Below are 13,382 nucleotides of genomic sequence, written 5' to 3'. Positions count from 1 at the left end.
TATAAACCTGTAAAATAATCTAAGGAATTACTTTATTATTTATTTTCTTTTATTATTAAATAAGTGTAGCAACTAGCAAAGTACCCAAATGAATGTACCTAGATGTGCGAATGGATGTGTGTAAATTCGCCTTTCGTGATTTTCTATGGACGGATTAGACTAAAATATCACTTTACACTTGGGAATTATTTAAACTTAAAGTCAGTAAAATATATTATTTCATTATATATTTTTATATTTTTAAAGTTTTTTGGCGGGGGTTTTTTAAATTTCTTAATTTAATATTATTTCATGCTTTTTAAACTTGTGTTCGTTAAAGTACAGAATAATTCCTATCGACAGGATCATATTCATACATATCCCAATATATACCATCTAGGAATGTCCTTATGTGTGAGGACGTCAATATGAGTCCAAACATGAAACCTCCACTTTGAGGTCATATGGAGCTCGGCTCCTATAGAATCTAGGTGATGCTGCAGCAGCAGCATGCAAAAATTTACTGTTTATCTACGTCTTACTAGCTGTCGCAATTAAAATGAGTCCAAACACGAAACTATTGTTCTAAGTTGGTGAGGAGTTGGGTATCCTATTGATTACCAGGCAGCTGCTGCAGCATGCTGCAGCACCAGGTCAACTTTCCATTAATGTGCAAATATTTATAAATGTCACGAACTGCAGGCCTACTATCAACTTTTAAAGACGACTCAAATTCAGAGCAGTTTAATTTGGGTACCTAAACAAAATCGCTAACATTCGTACCATCACCTTATTAAAACCGCGCCTCAATTGAAACGTTACGGAGCCGAAAAGAACGAACGAAGTCGTTGAAAAAAACATGACAATTCGTGACGGGAGCGGGGTTGCCAGGTGTTCGGTATTCTACCGAACGGTTCGGTATTTTTGTATTATAAGTTAATAATTATTATTTTATTTTTTATTATTATAACTCTTTTTTAGGGTTCCATTCCATGGGTACGGACCCAAAGGGTAAAAACGGGAACCTAGGGGTATTACTAAGACTTCGTTGTCTGTCCGTCTGTCTGTCTCCAAGCTGTATCTCAAGAACCGCTATTATATAGCTAGTCTTCTAAATTTTCACAGATTGTGTATATCTGTTGCCACTACAACAACAAATCCTAAAAACAAAAAAAAATTTTTGTTTGTTAGGTATTTATTTGAAAATGACCTGGCAACCCTGGATGTGAGTGTGGCGGCAGATGCTGAACACTAGAATTGGTGGCGGCGACTTCGAAATATTGTAAACAAATATAATAGTGAGAATACTACAATAAGTATATAAGTTGTGATTGTTTGTGTAAAACATTGAAAATATATTTAGTTATTCATAAAATGCGATTTCATGTGTTTAATACAAACGCATAAAGAGTTTAGTTCTTATCTTAACTTTTTCAAGCCGGGACTGCATACCGACTGGGTGTTTTCAAGTGGTTAAAGTGTTTTTTTTTACAGTGGAATTCCTTCGCGTCGCAGAGTCACATACGCCCAGCTCGAGCAGTTGTGGGAATTCCTAAATAGAAATAGGCATATTGCCACAGGTTTCAATAAAACTGTTCAAGCTAGTGAATTCTCTAAGAGAATGTGGGAGGAAATTACGCAAACTTTAAATTCTCATGGAGATGGAGCCATAAAGGACTGGAAAGGATGGTACAAAGTAAGTATTTTACTGAGTACCTAAAGCCTATTTAATAAGTATATAATATGCGATTTTTCAGCACGGAGCAGGTTGATGATGATGAACACTCTCGATCATGTCAGCTTTCAAACAAAAAAAACTATATCAAAATCGGTCCACCCGTTTGGATGCTACGATGCTACGATGCCACAGACAGATAGACAGACAGACAGAGAGACAGACAGGCAGACAAACAGACCGACAGACAGACACGTCAAACTTATAATACCCCTCTTTTTTGTCGGGGGTTAAAAATCGAAATAATCTTTTATTTTTGACCTCATGACTTTGCATTACACTGTGACTGTGAGGCAACTTAAACGTTAAAAAGTAGGGTAGATTTTTAAGTTTGCAAGATTTAATTATCTAAAACAAGATGAAACTAAATAAAAAACTTGTTTAAAATTGTATTGGGGCCAGCTATTAATGCTAAAATTGTTCGCGATATGCAGCAACGTAACTGCTCGATAGTAAATTTATCGACAGTCAATCACTAGCGTGGGTGTGAAATTCTTTGAATGTGTTTTCTGGACTGAAGCGCGTACTTACACAGTAGATAGTAATGTGTGCGCAGCAATCAGAGCTTCGCCTTGAATGTGTGAGTGGTAGGGATTTCTCAATGTGTGGGTGTAATTTGTGTAATTATTTAGGTGTCAATGTATGTGTAGATTACATCAGGACCCAAACAAAGTGCGCTCGGCGGCCCATCTCTTGTTTCTGATATCTGCGGGCCTACCCATCTGAACATGTTGTTTCAAGTTTTGGCAATAGAATTACGTGTAAAAATGAATAATTGGAACTGCAGCACGGATATAAAACTAATATAAGTGAAACAATCAAACAAGCAATATGCATAATAAGCTGCTGTTCTTCTACAATTTTATGTAGGTATTATAATTTATAATACATAAAGTTGTAGAAGAAGAACAACAACTGTATTTTCAACCACATGATATTACATCAAACAGTAGCCGCAATATTAATGAAAGCGTTTGTGATGTTGCACATACGAGTGAAGTAATAGTCAAACGAAAGAGGATTAATGTTAGTAAGGAATCAAATCCAGGAAAAAAGGAAGTATAGATATAAAGAGAATTGGAAGTCAGTCGTAAGAAAGAAGAACAGAAATCTTGAGCAAGAATATGTCAATAAAAAGAATCAAGTTGTTCCTGAAAGAGTTATGAATACGGGTTGCGGTTACAACTGTATCCGTAATTGTCGGACAAAAATCTTGGATTCTGAAAGATCAACTTTCTTCAAAGATTTTTGGGCTCTCGGGAATCACAATAGCTAGACACGGCGGCCAAAAAAACTTAAGTCAATTTTTGGTCAAAATCTAATAAAGTCACAAGCATCATGTTTTTGTTCGATACACTGGCTGGAATAAGCACGTAAGTCAACGGGGCTGTATTCGAATATAAAAAGTGCCTGCACCATATAACTTATGTTTCAGTTGTAAAAGCAAGCGGCGACAATAAAAACTTAACTTGACTTAAGTGGTTATTATCGCTGCATTATGATTTCTTTTTCACGATTGGCTCGTAAATCGGACTTAAGTTATTAGTTGATAAGTACCTATTTTTATTGCGAGTGACATTTTGAATTTTGATGAATGAAGTACCCTGAACCCACTTTTTATGATTTTTTTTAAGACGACAACGAGCATTTCGTGTGGCAGTTAAAGAAATTTCTTCATTAGTCGTGATTTGTAATTTTGTGTGACGGTTGGGTTGTATTTAAGTTTGGCAAAATGAATACCAGAGGGAGGAAATTAGTGAATGTAGCCCTAAATACTGAAATATTTGGTATGTTCTCTCGTTCTATGTTATATTCCTGTGTAATTAACCATACTATAAGATTTTAATTACCAAGTTTCATTATGTTATATGTAAGTACTTACTGTATACCCACTGTATAAAGCGTCTCATCAAAACCCTGCTATTGATAAAATATACCGCAGAGAATTCCATCTATTGAATTTAAGTTTTAAAAAACCGAAAGTTGACACGTGTCACAACTGCGACGTTTTTAACATGAAGCTGAACATTGCCACTGACGAAGAAACTAAATTAAAAATTCAAACACAACACGACTCAATCTCCTGGCTGCTGATATGGCGTATAAAGAGAAACAAGTCGATAAACAAAATGTATCTGCAAACGATAGAGTTAAGTGTCTGTCTTTTGACCTACAACAATATTTGCCAACCCCGGCATTTCAATCGTCAGTACACGAAAATGCAACTGGGAACTCAACGCACCACATGTGGCATGAGGCCATTTCAGGTCGAGGTGCTAATCAAATCGCATCTTGTTTATTTGCATATTTACAAAATAGGTATCCCTGAACCCATTAGTACGCTCAAGCAGCAAAACAATTTACTGTAGAAGAAATGGGTCAGACAGATTTTTTGATTCAGCGTTTCCTGCGTGTCCTGTTGGAACCCTACCACTAAGTTGACTTTGTAAAGTCTGCCGACAAAAAATTGATATTTAATTAATATTTCCAATAATACTGTTTTAAAAAGTTATTAATTATATTCATTTAAGTATTTGTGATAAGATAATTAATAGGTTTCGGTGCTATAAACAAGTTTGTTTGTGAAAATCGCCGATATATAAAGTGCATTACTTCAACGGTGATCAGCTGTCAAAGGTAATTTAAATTTTCATACCAAAAACGCTTAAATTCAAAAGACATAACAGTTCTTACATTATTAAGCAATAAAATAATTAATAGATGATTTAGGTTGACGATAGGCAGTAATTATAACCGTGGGAGGAAAGCAATAGATCAGCTGTTTCTGTGTTATCAATTGTTAAAGGTCATATACATAGGCCGGTCAGTGGGATTGATGGACCTTGTTATTCCTTTTTAACAACCCTTACACCTCACTCTAGCTTGCGCGACCCCTCTACACCGAGCATATATCTCACCATCTAAAGATTTCGAGTGGCTGTGTCTATCTGAAGGTACTAGAAAGTATCAGGTTTGCACGCCAATAGATGGTTAGTTGATAGACACATAAGTCAATTGATTAACTGATTAACATGATGACCAGAGGAAACCTGTCTCGTCAGACTGAGGAACAACTCCGTCTGACCCTTCTGGAATTTAAAGAATATAAGAAACAAAATGAACTATTGCTCTCTGAACGCGAGGACAGTGAAAAAGAAGTGTTAAAAATTATCCAAAAAAATAATGACCTTAAAAATGAGTTAAACAAGTTAAATATTTAACCATATAACTCCTCATAATTTATATAAATTATGAGGAGTTATACCAGAAAACAAAAAAAATACAGGAAATCGTAGACAGCTTTGACCAGTGCAGAGATGAGTATGTGGAGGCGCAGAACAACACTAGTTTGTGGAATCGAAGATGTGATGAAGCCCATACACAAATCAAAGCATTAGAAAGCCAAATACAAGAGTATAACTCCTCTAAAACACAAAACTTGTTTCAGGAAATGTTTGGGAAGGATTCTGACATTTCTGAGAAAAATGTCACCAAATATAAACATATTCATAATAATTTAAGTACCAATAATTGACTTGACTGGTGACGACACTATGCCCTCCCAGACACTTCACTCATTTCAAACCAAAAATAAATTAAAAAAGTATTTTAGTAAAAATTTGATTAACTTAAGTTGATGAAATCGTACTTGATTTTGATCAAAGAAGAAAGTGTGTATGCTTAGCGAGTTTTTATATTTCATTTATTGGTGCCTGGCTAAAAAGTTGGATTTCTCTCAACAAAAGTCTCCGGATTTCACCCGGACACTTTTCAAAAACTCTGCCAGACGGTCCCCGGACGCCCTTCCAACCAGGACAAATCTGGGGAAATCCGGACGGATGGCAACCCTATCTGAACCCAATATTAAGTTGGACATTCCTTGTATGGGACATGGTGGACATTACCAGTTTTTGTTATTCGAACATACTCAAAAGTGAATTACTTTAATTTTTAATTATTAAAAAATATATATTTTTATTTCAATAAGTACAACATGTTTCTAGAAATAAGACTTTTAAAGGTAAACTAAAGTTTCTGTCAGATGTTTATAGTTTTAAGCGAAACTGAATATTTTTGTTAGCTTTGAAAAATTTAAATGTTGATTACGCAACTTTTTGTTTCCTTGTTTTGCCCCTATACCCTTTATGTAATCTTAAAAAGTCATATTAGTTAAGTATTTGTAAAATATTAGTTATTTGTAAAATAAATTAGTTATTTGTAAAAATTTTACGGAAAATATCTTTGAGCCACTCTGGCTATGAACTTAACTCTTAACTTAACTCTAAACACACTAGGCCGAAGTTACGTAAATTTCGCATGATTACGCCCGTAATGTATGTACTATGCGTTTGACATTGCGGGCGTAATCATGCGGAATTTACGCCGCGTAACTTCGGCCTGTGTGTTTAGACACTTAGGGATTTGAAAAGGGGCGTTGCTGTGGTCAACTAATATTATCAGAAATTGTGTTTTGGGCCACTCTGCAGGTTCAGGTTGCCTCAATTGAAAACATGAGTGGAAGAAGCAGGTAAGTAACGGTAAAAAATAGCCATTTTTGGATAAATGTAGGCTTTAGGGCTTAGAAAATGATATAATTTAAAAAATGTGGATTTCATGTATAGCAAGATGATAATGTTTTTATGATGATAATGTTTTTAATAAGCTTTCAAGTTTTGTTTAAATTATAAATTTAAAAATGAGTGATTGTTCTTATGTTACAAAATGTTAGTTATCTGGTTCTTCCGTTCACGTGTTTAATAGTAAACTTACTGGTAGTGGGTTCGATGTTGTACACATCGTTGAAGTGGAGTATGACAACTTCGTCCATGCCACGGCCGGATAGCTGGCTCACCGCGCGCCGTCCCACCTGACGCACCTCCAGCGACGCCTGAAAAATTTATTTTTATTTATTTCATAATTTATTGTGCACCAGAAACATTTACAAAACTTTGGCAATGACATTTTAAATACCATTTCATTTGTAGCTATGTATTTGAATGTGTGTATATTATTTGATGGTCTTCTATTGTCCCAGGGTGTAGTAAAATCACCAATGGCGATTTTGCTCACATGATCTATTACATTGGTGTAGAAATTTGAGCAGAAAAACAATTATTGTAAGGCCAAATTTATGTGGAGAAGACGGTCAGCTATAAGATGAATTTTTAGCTAATTTCTTAGAGTTTTAAATTGAGAGCTGAAAGATCTATCTAATAAATACAGTTACTTAAAAATTTATTGTAACTAGTGCATGTGTATATTTTTAGCAGGGAGCTAAAATAGCAAGGGAACAACAAGGTCAAAGTAATTCAATAGAGGTGTAAATGATTAATTTGCTATGACACATTGAAGAACTAAAGAGGAAATACATCTCCAAATAAATTGCTCTACATAAAAATAAAATTGCCTACTCAATGTATGGTCTATGTAGTCAGCGCTTCTCTCAAAACTAAGATGAATATAATTAAAGCTGTTTAGCCCAAATGTGTCAAATCATATAGGCTCCAGAGGCTTGATAACCTTCCTTTTATGCTAAGTATTCACATATGGTTTTGCTCGATAGTTTTACTCCGAAGCCAAGGAAATGACATATTTTGCTAAGTACTCACATATTGTTTTGCTCGATAGTTTTACTCCGAATTGAAGGAAATGACATAGTTAATTCCAACGGAGCCGGCTTGAATGAGCCTTTGAGCTGTCAGTTTTGCGGTCCACACGGTGGACTATCGCTTGATTTGGAGTAAAACTTCGATAATTTCAAAACCGTATATCAGTACTTAGCATTTTAAATATTTTCAATGATTAAAAATTTTTTATTGCTACATTAATAAAAATGTAACTGAAGCTTCAACATGGATGAATAAAAATGTGAGATTTGGTTTTAAAAGGTGCAGCTTTTGTAGGTAAATAGAGAATGAAGAATCATTTTTAAAAAGTCTACAAAACAAAAATAGTTAAAGTGCATAGCCACACTGAAAAAACAGTCAAGTGCAAAGACAACATCAAGATTGAACAAGGTCGTGCCTGTTTGAGCCATCCAACAACGGAGTGGACTCCGTCTGTTACTTCTCCCGGTACATCCACACTCGTCGACTCTATAAGAGAGCTCCATCGTGAACGTAGAGCTGCCTGCGCCGTAAACGACGCCATCTTCCTCACAACCTTCACTACAACCAGCGGTTTTATATACATATTTGTATTTCTAGTGATTCTTGCCGTTTGCACAATATATCTTTTACAATTTTTTTAAGGTATTGTTACTTTCTTTTTTGTTAATTGAGGCTTAGGAGTGTTGTGATTCCACAGGTTTGAGACTGCCGGATAACCAGAATATTAGACTGAGGTTACATACTCAGTCAGGTTTGAGTTTGGTCAGATTGATGGGAGAATTACTGTCTTAACTCTAACCAGACAGATAATTTATTATGTACTTTTAGCCATAATTCTGGCGTTAGTCAAGTCGTACCAACAATACTTTCTAAGTAAAACTGCAATGTAAACACATTTTCTGAACAAGAACAAGGCTAGCACTTTGTTGAATAGCACAAAAACACTTTATCGTAACTTTTATCACAATCGAATAAAGTTTATGTTAGCTAATCTAGGAAATAAAAGTAGGTCTGCGCACTATGATCGTAAATCTGTACAAGTGGAACAAGACAGGGTCATTTTAATTTTGGCAACGTAATACCGCGTACTGCATTCAATGTCTTTAATCTATGCGTATTGTTGCAATGACACCTCTACTTTTCTGTTATTGTTAGAACTTCTGTAAACACTTTTCAAACAAGACTTAAATTCCTTTACCCATAACGATTTTTCGGTTGCAAAATTTTTACAGTAAGTAGGTACAATAGAAAACTTACCAAACAGAGTGACGAGCAGTTAAAATAGTCGTTTTACGTTGCAAACGTGTCTTTCATATATAAAAGCAGTTTTATTATTGTTGTAAAATTGTAAAACTATGATCGATTGAAATTTTTGTAAAAATTGTGACAATCACACCCGGGAACGGAAACAACGCGCCAGAAATGTCATTGCCAAATATCATTGCCAAAACCTGTCATTGCCAATGTCAAAATTGACATTTTTTATTCTTATTTTGGCACTATGGCTATACATATAACTATAGCCAGTGTCAAGTAAATGGCGGGAAATCAATAACTTTTAAACAATTTTCAGTATTGTTTTTATATATCGTCATGTGCACAGTCTAGTCAAAGTCTAAATAAAAGTCAATGTAATCAAGAAGTCAAGTCAGTCGATTCAGTAAACGTTTTACTGAAACTTTCAATGTAGTTTTGGAGGGTCACCGGCACGTTTCTGAAAGTTGTATCACTTGTCCACACTTGTGCATGATAACGAATATTATCTAATGGTTAATATTCTACCAATATTATTTTAGGATATAATTTTAGGAAATTAGTACAAAAACACTTGATGTCACTTTTTCATAGTGACATTTAATTTTTTAGTCGTTTAGAAATAAACGGAATATTGCAACTCACTAAATATAGACATAGTTTTTTTACTGATCAAAATCAAGTACGATTTCTTAAGAACCTAAGTTAATCATATTTTAACAAGTTCTTGAAACAAAACAAATTACAGTCAAGTAGAGTGTAGACTAAGAAATCTAGTCAGAGATACCTAACTAAAAAACAAAAAATAAATTACTTATACTTAAGCAAAAAACTTTTTGAAAAAAAGATTTTATTTAAATACTTTAAAAAGAATAAAATAAATTTCTCCTTAAAAATTCTAACTATTAAGTTATAACCTCAATATATTATACAATTTGCATGATAATAAAAGCTTGTCGCGTGATTTATAAATAAGTACTTAAGAGGATACAACAGGGGCTAGAGAAATGAAAAAAAAGTACGTGTAATATCTATAGCTGTCTCCCTTACCTCAAGCCTATACCGCAGAACGCGATAGAGACAACTGCAGAAAATCCAGAAAATCGACGATTCGTTGTCCCCTGATTCCTTCTCCAAAACTTAACCGATTTAAGTACTTTTTTCATTAAAGATTAAAAAAAGGCTTGAGCTGTGTTCCTATGTTTTGCTTTTTTTTGTATAATCTAGCCAAATCTGTTTTCTGGACGTTTGAACACAGCGGAAAATCTGGCCATTTTTTTAGGTTTTTGAACGTTCATATCTTATTTAATAATTAAATTATGAAAAAAAAGAAAACATAGGGACATTGTATTAGCAGCCGTAGATATTCAGGAAAAAAATTATAACTCTACTAGCATTATCCAGGGAGGAAACAGGGGACAACGTTTGTATGGAAAAAATGGCGGTGTGGAATCCTCTTAAACTAGTACCAATTGAACTGAGTAAATTTATATTATATTTTTTATTTTATAAAAGTAAATAAATACTGACAGATTGTTAAGTCTCGCGACAAGCTTTTATTATCATGCAAATTGTATAAGTAATATATTGAGGTTATAACTTAATAGTTAGAATTTTTAAGGAGAAATTTATTTTATTATTTTTAAAGTATTTAAATAAAAGCTTTTTTCAAAAAGTTTTTTGCTTATAATTTATTCATAATTAAATCATTTTATGGCTAAATTACACACTTTCTAGTAAAAACAAAAAATGTAGTACATTTGTCGTAACCTAACCTAAACGATTTGATATATTTGATTTGTGGAATAGGTACTAAAAACAAAAGGTTTTTTTCTCCTATTTCCTATTAACAAGGCACGCGGCGAGCGCGTAACCACCACTGTACAAGGCGCGCTGATATGAATGTTATTTTAATGTCCTTTATGTCGATATTCGTACTGACTGACATCGATCTGCTTATTTTAGGGACTGCTGGGCCTTAATATGTATTTTAATCCTTTATAGAACGTAACTATCACTCTCTACAGATTTCGCAGCGGAAATTTTTGTTCGTCTTATCAAAATGAACTACTCACGAAGAATTTGCTTGATTAATGATAGTAATCAGGTCAAAAAAAAAATCTAGGGAACACACACACACGTAATCGCAGGACAGCAGTACGAAAAAAAAATTGTATCAAACACAAAAATTACATTAAAATATATTTTAGCACTGATGTCTATAATAATAATCTCCTTCAACATCGTACCAGTCGACCAGCTTCCTATTATCCCACATGAAAGTTCCTCTTATCTTCGGTGACGCGTCTAAAATCAGGTAGAGGACAGTGTCGGCCGCTTCGTCTGGGTCCAACTGTCCGCCCCCTTGGGCCATGTCGGTCTTTATATGGCCGGGATATACAGCGTTTATGGAAATATTCCTTTTCTCATACTTCTTCTGCTGCACCATCGTGAGTGCGGTCAAAGCGATTTTTGATACTCTGTGCTCCGAATGTTTTCCGCCGTCTGCGAAATCGTTATTATCGACGGTGCCATTTTTAACGTTCTCCAAGTATTCGTCGACGAAATTATTGATGTCCTCGGTGGTCAGGTCCTTGGACGTTAGGATGTTTAGCCACCTTCTGTTTCGTAGATTGGAAAGGTGGCCGCACGCGCTCGACACGTTGACGACCCTGGCGCCGTCTCTCAACAGGGGATACAGGACTTCCTCGATCGTCAGCAGACTGCGGTAGTTGGTGTCGATGTTTCGTTTGGCCGCTTCGAACGAGGGGTAGACTTGATCCCACTCGAGGATAGCTGCGTTGTTGACGAGCACGTCGAATCCACCGTGTCTCTCCTTGAGGAATCTCGCGAAATCCGTCACGCTTTGTTTGTCAGTCACATCGAGGACGTGGAAGTTGGGTTTGATGCCCATGCCGTTCAGTTTCTTGATGGCATGAAGACCTCTGGTTTCGTCTCTGGACGTCAAGTAGACGATGCCGTTGAATCTCCGGCAGAGTCCTTTCACGATGGCAAAGCCGAGTCCCTTGTTGGCGCCCGTGACCACCGCTACTTTTTCCGTCATGTTTCCCAGTTGACTCACTGACGGCAGAATAATAATGTATTAGTCACCGTTGCTTGTTGTCTGACAACTGAATACTGATTAAAACATTGTACATTCCCTACGGCATTGATAATAATAGAATAATGTTGCCAGGCTCTTCTTCGTAACAACTACAACAATCACATCACGAATGTACCTAACAATAATAATCTTATTTTGTCTTAAGACCTATTTATTGTTATAAAAGGAAACCAATATTAAGAATACCTACAAGACTATGCATGGTCTTGAACCAAGCCAAATTAACCTGATCTAATTTACAATTTAAAAGTATGCTTAACTTAAAAATACATCCTTAAACTTCATTACCCTAAAATATAATTACTTCAATTAACTTTATTGTGAAATTACGTTATCGTGGTCACTACACCTAAAGACTAAAGCAAAGAGAATGTCATATACTATGGACTAAAGATACTCTTCATGTTTGCTTTGATTGATCCAGCTATATTAAACAAGATGTTAGTGTAATACGACAGTATATGAATAAGTCTATGGTGTAAACACCGTTATCCTTGAAGCCATCAAATGAGCCCGTCAAAATGAACAACTTTTTCTATGAGAACAATTATGCTGGGAACTCAAAAATAAAACGCCGTCTTCATACCCATACGGATGCCCTGATCGGCAATTTGTATGGGTATGAAGACGGACTTTTGAGTTCCCAGCATTGTTCTCATAGAAAAAGCTGTTACAAAAACTGTATAACAAAACAAAGTCATAATACATATTTAGAGTATGTATATTGTATGTATTCCTTACATAGAGTGCACTGTGAAAATACCAGCGCAAAATTTTTTTTTGGGATTTTTATGGGCGTCACAGCCCAAAAGTAGAAGTAAAAAAATGGTCTTTCAGCGCTGACACACTACAATTTTGAGTGACTGTTATTTTATAATCGTCCGACCCCTTGATGACATCCAAATAGATCTATGAAGGTATGTAATTTGACAGTGTTTTCTGAAGGTCCAATCCGTTATAAGTATTTTTTTAAGTAGTGTCACTGTAAATTATATTTTTTAAGCTGAAACTGCTACTTTACTGTCTCTCCCTGCAACTTACTCCACCAGAATAATTAGTAAGTACCTTCTTTAATGACCTATACTTTAGGAAGAGCAATTCTTTTAAAACATGGCAACACTATAATAGTCCTTATCATCTACTTAACGTATTGTTATTGTTTGTTTAAAAATTATCTTAGCTTTGACTTGTTACTCCTCGATCGAGGGATTCGCAGACACTTAAAACTATAGTTTAATGAAAGAAGATGACGAAAATTGAAGACGAGATGATGATAAAAGTAAATAAGCGTCAGAAGATAACTCTCATGTGTGGAGTACATAATATAATAATATTATGTAGTACTCATACGTATGAGGTATGTATATTGTATACGTACTCGACCATACGTAGGAGTATAATTATAATATTACTAGATGTAACGCGCGGCTGCGCCCGCATAAATTAGGAATTTTACAGAAACCGTACATTTTCCCATAAAAAATATTTCCCCCGTTTTTCACACATATTCCTGAGTTTCTTCGGTCGTATTAGTCTTAGCGTGATAATATAATATAGCCTATAGTCTTACTCGATAAATGATCTATCTAACACTGAGATAAGTTTTTAAATCGGACCTGTAGTTCCTGAGATTGACGCGTTCAAGCAAACATACTCTTCAGGTTTATAATATTAGGTAGGT

At 35.0% G+C, this 13,382-nt stretch overlaps 2 protein-coding genes across 4 annotated transcripts in view; both read right to left on the bottom strand.

Moving 5' to 3' along the window:
* Positions 1 to 8,725, bottom strand: part of LOC121725930 (snake venom 5'-nucleotidase) — a 196,135-nt gene extending 187,410 nt beyond the window's left edge. Inside the window, exons 1-3 of one of the 3 annotated variants that reach the window (XM_042113132.1) lie at positions 8,581 to 8,722; positions 7,739 to 7,881; positions 6,485 to 6,602 (exon numbers count right to left, since the gene is read on the bottom strand). In XM_042113132.1, the coding sequence (XP_041969066.1) occupies positions 6,485 to 6,602; positions 7,739 to 7,864 (244 nt within the window). In that variant the 5' untranslated portion in view covers positions 7,865 to 7,881; positions 8,581 to 8,722. Of the gene's footprint in view, positions 1 to 6,484; positions 6,603 to 7,738; positions 7,966 to 8,580 lie in introns of those variants that run through there. The other 2 variants (XM_042113140.1, XM_042113123.1) reach the window with 2 other exon arrangements.
* Positions 8,726 to 10,766: 2,041 nt separating this feature from the next.
* On the bottom strand, positions 10,767 to 11,700 carry LOC121725730 (carbonyl reductase [NADPH] 1-like). Its single transcript, XM_042112807.1, has one exon. The coding sequence runs from the start codon at positions 11,639 to 11,641 to the stop codon at positions 10,784 to 10,786; it is 858 nt and encodes a 285-aa protein (XP_041968741.1). The 5' UTR covers positions 11,642 to 11,700; the 3' UTR covers positions 10,767 to 10,783.
* Positions 11,701 to 13,382: the final 1,682 nt, after the last annotated feature.

Source organism: Aricia agestis, chromosome 1 (assembly GCF_905147365.1).
Source record: "Aricia agestis chromosome 1, ilAriAges1.1, whole genome shotgun sequence".
NCBI lineage: Eukaryota > Metazoa > Arthropoda > Insecta > Lepidoptera > Lycaenidae > Aricia > Aricia agestis.
This window is presented reverse-complemented; position numbering and strand designations above follow the sequence as displayed.